We start from the raw sequence: 7,988 nt of genomic DNA on the forward strand, positions 1-7,988 counted from the left end.
TATACTGGTGTTTTATACGTGGTTATGGTTAACATATACTGGTGTTTTATGCGTGGTTAGGGTGAACATATACTGGTGTTTTATACGTGTTTAGGGTGAACATATACTGGTGTTTTATACGTGGTTAGGGTGAACATATACTGGTGTTTTATACGTGGTTAGGGTTAACATATACTGGTGTTTTATACGTGGTTAGGGTTAACATATACTGGTGTTTTATACGTGGTTAGGGTTAACACATACTGGTGTTTTATACGTGGTTAGGGTGAACATATACTGGTGTTTTATACGTGGTTAGGGTGAACATATACTGGTGTTTTATACGTGGTTAGGGTTAACATATACTGGTGTTTTATACGTGGTTAGGGTTAACACATACTGGTGTTTTATACGTGGTTAGGGTTAACATATACTGGTGTTTTATACGTGGTTAGGGTTAACACATACTGGTGTTTTATACGTGGTTAGGGTTAACATACTGGTGTTTTATATGTGGTTAGATTAATCTACGACACCTCAAAACTCCTCAGAACAGTTCTGTATAGCAAGACGCATCATTCACCCAAGGTTCATTATTATTTATCCCAGTGGTGTCGGAGATAAAGCGTTTGACATACAAATGGACAGATGCCGATCCGTAGTCCCCTGCCCGATTTCAGCATGGAGGGACAACTCACTGATCGCCCAATGTAGGTTATAATTAGTTCATGAATGCTGTATTCAGTCTCTGTAATAACTGTGACTATAGTCTTGGACAGTCTATAGACAAGTGTCTAGACACATGTCATAGTTTAGATGCAGTATGTGTCATGTCTACTTTATGTCAGATTGTCCAACATTCTCTCGGATAGTTCCTGGAAGTTCCTACTTCACGCAGTTCCACTTCACTGCCTCGGCCATTCAGAAGCAACAAACGGGTTCAATTAAGGTAATAAAAAGAGGCCAATGGGAAGTTTTACGAGGGAACCTAAATTCCCACTGTGTCTCAGAGACTACAGTTAAGCCCCTCGCGACATGAGACCTTGAACCGCATGCCTACACTCCTAATGACCTGCCTGTTACGAGCAAGACTGCCTGAGGACGACGAGAAGAGACAGAACAGCCTCTTTAGTGCCAACAGACACACTGACCAGCGACCTGTGTCAGTACAGTGGATAACAGCAGGAAGCTAAGGAAGAAGGGAAACAATTGTTGAGCTCTGTCTCTTTCTTATTTTTTTGCATCTGTGAAAAATTACCAAGTGTGACAATTACTCTGGACAAGCACTTGAATATTTTTTTAAAGAATGGAATGTGAGTGCAATTAAACTTTCCTGGCAAAGACATGTCAACTAATGCACCATTGCGACCGTAGGAAGTTGTTTTGCTTTGCTTGTCCATCGAACATTGTCTTGAATCCAAACAATCATTATCAGTATCAACCAATGAAAATGCGAAACACGCCCCCATATTTGCATACAGATCTGATAATCGGGGAAAGAATGAAAGAATGAAAGTGGAAAAGAAAGAATGAATGTGGAAAAGAATAAATAAATATAGAAATGTATTTCGTTATACTGTGTGTATTCATTCATTTATTTGTTCATACATTCATTTATGTGTCTATATATTTATTGTTAATTTTGACAGACTTGGTCCTCCATAATATGTCACCTTTACAACGAGGTTTTGATTGATTGATTGATTGAAAACTTTATTAGAAGATTTGCAGGAGTAGGTACATGAAAGTACATATTACATACAAGGTCAACTAACAGGATAAAAACCCAAGAAAGCCACTGGCTTATTTCAATTGGGGTCCTTGAGGTACAAGGTACAACTTGTAAGATGTAACTTGTAATACCAACAGAAGAATATTGCAGCGGATTTTGGCACATTTCTTTGGGCCGCTACCCACACGTTTATCTGTGTTGCTCATTCCACGAATGCATGATCCTTACAAGTTGTAAAGGTGACCAATCAGGCTTTCCAACGATATAAAATACAATACCAATTGGTATTATTAAAGGGGAGGAATAATCGACCGAAATAACGTTGCCGAACTTTTTTTGAGGAGTTTAGTTCAGTTTAAATATATCCAAAACATCTAACACACATGTAGTTGTATTGTATTATTAATATTGTTTATTTGGCAGGTACACAGGATTGTGTACATCAAAGAATGCACCAGAATTAGCCAAGAAGGCTAGTTTTCATCCGTAGTCCCTGAACAGCTTGAGAGACAGGCATTGGACATTTAGACCAACACCAACCATTCTGAATTCTGAGGGATTTTTCTAAAAACAAACACTCCTTTATACTTCCTATCATCCACAACAATTCGAAGCAATTTTAAAACCTTTGACTCTCTGAACGCACCTCTACATGCATACGAACCCGGAAATGTTGCTACAAAGAAGCCTGCCAAGCGTTCTACCTGGCTGGCTGCGGGAGTGAACCACGTCCACACTGACCACCTGGCACATTATCTGCCCACTCAACATGGATGAGGCAACATCGGGGTGCGGGTATGTATTTAGACACGGTTCTATAACAAACATGGCCAGATCAGGCTGCTCAAGCTTCTTTAATGAGTGGTCCAGCGCCTCAGGGGGGTGTTGTAGTTACTGTAGTGGTGGATGGTATGAGATAGCAATTACTAGTACCTCAGTTGTTAATACTGTGAGACAGTTCCATCTTAAACTATGATGGAGCCTGGACATGATCATGATCTAAACCACATCATGATGTGTTTGACCAACCTTTGATTATTATTATTATTATGATGATTATTACTATTATTATTGTTATGGCTATTTGTAACCTTTCTTGACAGATGTCACCTTTTGGACTTGCCCTGGGAGGATGTACTGGTTACACATATTTTCTGCTACCTGCCTTTACGTCACCTAGTCCAGCTACAGAGAGTGAGCAAGCAGTTTCATGCCCTCATCCAGGTGTACCTGGCCAACTGTCGCACCTTTGACCTCACACAGGTAACCTCTTTGATCCTGATGTCGGGTGGGGGGGGGGGGGGACTAGACAGTACAACATGCACACTTTGTCTGGTGAAGAAACACCCATACACTAATATTTAATAAACAGTCTGTCCAAGAACACATACATATGTTGACATGTTCGTTGACATGATGTTTCCTAACCATCCGACTTCCACAGCTAGGGCCTTACATTCCCAAGGAGGCCTTTTGCACTATGCTACGGGACAACAGAGTCCTCCACAACCTGGCACTCCAGACCTGCTCCAATTGGGTGACTGACCAGGAGCTGCTGCCCGTGATTGGTCAGAACCAGCACCTGCAGCGAGTCGACATGCGGGGGTGCGTCCGGCTGACCCGCCACTCCCTGGTGGCGGTGTCGTTGAGCTGCATGCACCTCCAGCACCTGGGCCTGGCCCACTGCAAGTGGGTGGACAGCCTGTCGCTGCGCAGCCTGTCGGACCACTGCGCCGGGCTGCGGTCCATCGACCTCACCGCCTGCCGCCAGCTTAAGGACGAGGACATCTGCTACCTGGCCAAGAAGTGCTTCCAACTGAGGTCGCTGTCCGTGGCGGTCAACGTTAACATCACAGACGAGTCTGTGGAGGAGGTAGCCAAGCACTGCAGGGAGCTGGAGCAGCTGGACCTGACGGGCTGCCTGTGGGTTAGGAACCAGTCCATTAGGTAGGCCTACATAACCAGTCCATTAGGTAGGTCTACATAACCAGTCCATTAGGTAGGTCTACATAACCAGTCCATTAGGTAGGCCTACATAACCAGTCCATTAGGTAGGCTTCCATAACCAGTCCATTAGGTAGGCCTACATAACCAGTCCATTAGGTAGGCCTACATAACCAGTCCATTAGGTAGGCCTACATAACCAGTCCATTAGGTAGGTCTACATAACCAGTCCATTAGGTAGGCTTCCATAACCAGTCCATTAGGTAGGCCTCCATAACCAGTCCATTAGGTAGGCCTACATAACCAGTCCATTAGGTAGGTCTACATAACCAGTCCATTAGGTAGGCCTACATAACCAGTCCATTAGGTAGGCCTACATAACCAGTCCATTAGGTAGGCTTCCATAACCAGTCCATTAGGTAGGCCTACATAACCAGTCCATTAGGTAGGTCTACATAACCAGTCCATTAGGTAGGCCTACATAACCAGTCCATTAGGTAGGCTTCCATAACCAGTCCATTAGGTAGGCTTCCATAACCAGTCCATTAGGTAGGCCTACATAACCAGTCCATTAGGTAGGTCTACATAACCAGTCCATTAGGTAGGCCTACATAACCAGTCCATTAGGTAGGCTTCCATAACCAGTCCATTAGGTAGGCCTACATAACCAGTCCATTAGGTAGGCCTCCATAACCAGTCCATTAGGTAGGCTTCCATAACCAGTCCATTAGGTAGGCCTACATAACCAGTCCATTAGGTAGGCCTCTATAACCAGTCCATTAGGTAGGCCTACATAACCAGTCCATTAGGTAGGCCTACATAACCAGTCCATTAGGTAGGCCTCCATAACCAGTCCATTAGGTAGGCCTCCATAACCAGTCCATTAGGTAGGCTTCCATAACCAGTCCATTAGGTAGGCCTCCATAACCAGTCCATTAGGTAGGCCTACATAACCAGTCCATTAGGTAGGCCTACATAACCAGTCCATTAGGTAGGCCTCCATAACCAGTCCATTAGGTAGGCCTCCATAACCAGTCCATTATGTAGGCCTACATAACCAGTCCATTAGGTAGGTCTACATAACCAGTCCATTAGGTAGGCCTACATAACCAGTCCATTAGGTAGGCCTACATAACCAGTCCATTAGGTAGGCCTACATAACCAGTCCATTAGGTAGGCCTACATAACCAGTCCATTAGGTAGGCCTACATAACCAGTCCATTAGGTAGGCCTACATAACCAGTCCATTAGGTAGGCCTCTATAACCAGTCCATTAGGTAGGCCTCCATAACCAGTCCATTAGGTAGGTCTCCATAACCAGTCCATTAGGTAGGTCTACATAAGTCTAAACATCATTAAAAAAACAAAAGAAAACAACAACAACTAGATATTAGGCAAGGCATGTTTATTTGTATAGCACATTTCATACAACAGGGGCAATTCAAAGTGCTTTACATATAGCATAAAAAAATACAGCAAGAGCAGCATACTGTCTAAAGGTGAGAAAACAGTGTGTGTGTGTGTGTGTGTGTGTGTGTGTGTGTGTGGGGGGGGGGTTCAGGAGAGACCTGAGATCAACACAAGTTCCAGATCTCATTTCTAGCATCCTACGCATTTGATTTTATGCTGGTTTTATGGTACACCTGTATGAATGAATGAATGAATGAATGAATGAATGAATGGTCTTTATTGTCATTGATATAGTACACCATACAACGAAATTTGTGAGGGGGGGCTCCCCTGGTGCTAGGAAAAAAAACTAAAAACAAGAAGGGAAAAGAGCTGGTTTACATAAATAAAGGCTATGTACACTATCCACTATACTATACTATACAAATAAAACACTGTGCTGTACGCTATGCTATGCTATACATATCCTAACATTTCCTATCTCTGAACCTTATGTACCAGAGGGTTGTCATATTGCACATAGTGTTATTGCACATTCATTTAAAGTGTCGCAGTTTGCAGGTTTGAAATGTTCACAGTTGTGTTTCAGTATTGCACTTGATTACAATCTAGTAGCTGCCATCAAATTGTCTAGATTGTCCAGGGCCTAGAACCTAGGTCTTTGCTGTGTTCGGGGCCTGAATGGCCCTGGGGTAGAAGCTGAGCTTCAGTCTATTTGTCCTTGCGGACATGGTCCTGAACCGCCTGCCCGAGGGCAGCCGAACAAAGTGTTCGTTCCCAGGGTGGGATGGGTCTCTGGAGATCTTGTAAAGTGTACAGTGTAACATACCTGTAGTAAAGTGTACAGTGTAACATACCTGTAGTAAAGTGTACAGTGTAACATACCTGTAGTAAAGTGTACAGTGTAACATACCTGTAGTAAAGTGTACAGTGTAACATACCTGTAGTAAAGTGTACAGTGTAACATACCTGTAGTAAAGGGTACAGTGTAACACACCTGCTGTGTGTTGGCAGGACCGTTGGAGAGTACTGCCCCAAGCTGCAGTCGCTGAAGATCAACCACTGTCGCAACGTGACCGAGTCCAGCCTGGATCCTCTGCGGAAACGGAACGTCGAGATTGACGTGGACCCACCGATACTGAGGGCACTGGTGCTCCTGCAGGACGTGTTGGGGTTCGCACCCTTCATCAACCTTCAGATCTAGGCCGAGGGGCCCGTCTCCGTCCACCCTACAAAGGTAAACAGGTTGGTAATGCTTTTCAGAAACAACAAAAGCTGTGAAAAGCTTTTGTGGGCTATTAAGCTATCACATCTCATCCTGGTCATGCTACCTTGGGGGCCGGCTGTGGCTCAGGAGGTAGAGCCGGCGTCTAATGATCGCAAGGTCAGCAGCTCGAGGGTTTGAATCCCGGCTGGCCACGTGTCGAGGTGTCCTTGAGCAAGGCACGGAACCCCTAATTGCTCCAGGGTCGCCGTCTATGGCTCTGACCCCTTGCCTAGAGCAGAAAATACCAAATTCCAACAATTGACTGACAAGCTGATTGCATGGCAATAAAACTATTACCGTATTATTATTATTATTACCTGCAGACCCAACCTGTCTGTCTCTGTATCTGTCTCACCTCCAGACTCTTAATGTGTTAATGCAATATGATTGTTCCCCTGCCTCTTTGTAGAATGCAATGCATGATGATGTCATCTCTTCATAGATAAGTGTTATCTAATCAACATTGTCTTTTGGACTCCAGGTGTTCCTCGGTGAAGTGAAGGACCTGTTTCAGTTGGACCATGTGCACTGGGACGTCTAGCAATGCAGGGACAAGCACCGATGTCTGTGGGAAGTCTATTGTGGATCTTGTCTTATTTATTCCAGTGGTATAAACATTTTCTTTTGAGATGTGGGAGAGAAGTCTGCACTTATGAAGGCTGAAAACATTGCACTTTTATTGTTGTGTAAAAAATATTTCTTCATTATTACTTATTATTATTTCTTCATTATTACCTCACAAATCCACGAGTTTATGCTGTAAACATTTATGCTGTCAGTTCAAAAACAGTCAGTTTAAAAAACAGTTTATGCTGTCCAGCTAAAAAGGGCAGATTTAGCCAAAGGACAACATCTTGTTATTTTGTAGAGAAAGAGTATGTTGTTTATCTTTGTTTGTAAAGTATTACTCTGCATAACATACATTACTCATTACTTTCATTGTTTAATTTTGAAACATCTTAAAATGTTTGAGTTTAATTAAACATTTTATTGAGCATGTGTGCTTCTACCAAGCATTGACTGTCCTTACTTTATCCTTTTTTATAAAATGTTTAACAAATGTATTATTTCATACCTATTCCTGCAGTCTTTGTCATAAAAATAACTATAGCTGTCACGTTGAAGTCCTCCCCTGATGTGTATTCACTTAAGGAAAACTCATTTACTTTTTGAATGAACGAACACATGTATTCTCAGGATATGAGTGAGGCAGGATCCAGTAATGTAATATTAATTTGGTCAAACGTTGACAAAATCATAATGGCCATCGCAGTAAGTGTTTAAAAACAAATCACATATCAAGATCCTAGTTGTATAGAGTACCTGTGAAAAACAAGGAGAATACATTTGATGTTAACGACACATTGTTTTGTATTACACTTCATGTGTTTTTGAGCACCATACAAACATGGCTGTCATAAGGAATATAAAGTTCTACGGTGTAATCTTTAAGCTCTGTTGTCGTCCCTTGTCTCCCCGGAAGTGTCCTGGGGGGTATTCCATCAACGTTGCTAAAGGAAAATCCAGGCTTATTTTTGATAACTCGCAAGATTGACCAAAATAAGCCTGGATCTTAAAAATAAATTTTGCGAGACTCATCAGAGTAAGCCTGGATTTTCCTTTAGCGACGTTGATGGAATACCCCCGTATTATTAA

At 42.7% G+C, this 7,988-nt stretch overlaps 1 protein-coding gene across 1 annotated transcript; it reads left to right on the plus strand.

Annotated features, from left to right (window-relative positions):
- Window positions 1–2,443: 2,443 nt before the first annotated feature.
- Window positions 2,444–7,288, plus strand: LOC308167583 (F-box/LRR-repeat protein 15). Its single transcript, XM_080542001.1, has 5 exons — window positions 2,444–2,506; window positions 2,815–2,974; window positions 3,156–3,658; window positions 6,080–6,302; window positions 6,814–7,288. The coding sequence occupies exons 1-4, from the start codon at window positions 2,481–2,483 to the stop codon at window positions 6,267–6,269; spliced, it is 879 nt and encodes a 292-aa protein (XP_080398127.1). The 5' UTR covers window positions 2,444–2,480; the 3' UTR covers window positions 6,270–6,302; window positions 6,814–7,288.
- The last annotated feature ends 700 nt before the right edge of the window (window positions 7,289–7,988 follow it).

Source organism: Nansenia antarctica (genome assembly GCF_963989245.1).
Source record: "Nansenia antarctica genome assembly, chromosome: 11".
In the NCBI taxonomy this organism is placed as follows: Eukaryota; Metazoa; Chordata; class Actinopteri; order Argentiniformes; family Microstomatidae; genus Nansenia; species Nansenia antarctica.

Coding starts and splice junctions, on each gene's coding strand:
- LOC308167583 (XM_080542001.1), top strand. CDS start 2,481: ATGGATGAGGCAACATCGGGGTGCGG. Junction 2,507..2,814: donor GAGGCAACATCGGGGTGCGG/GTATGTATTTAG, acceptor CTTTCTTGACAG/ATGTCACCTTTTGGACTTGC. Junction 3,659..6,079: donor GTTAGGAACCAGTCCATTAG/GTAGGCCTACAT, acceptor GTGTGTTGGCAG/GACCGTTGGAGAGTACTGCC.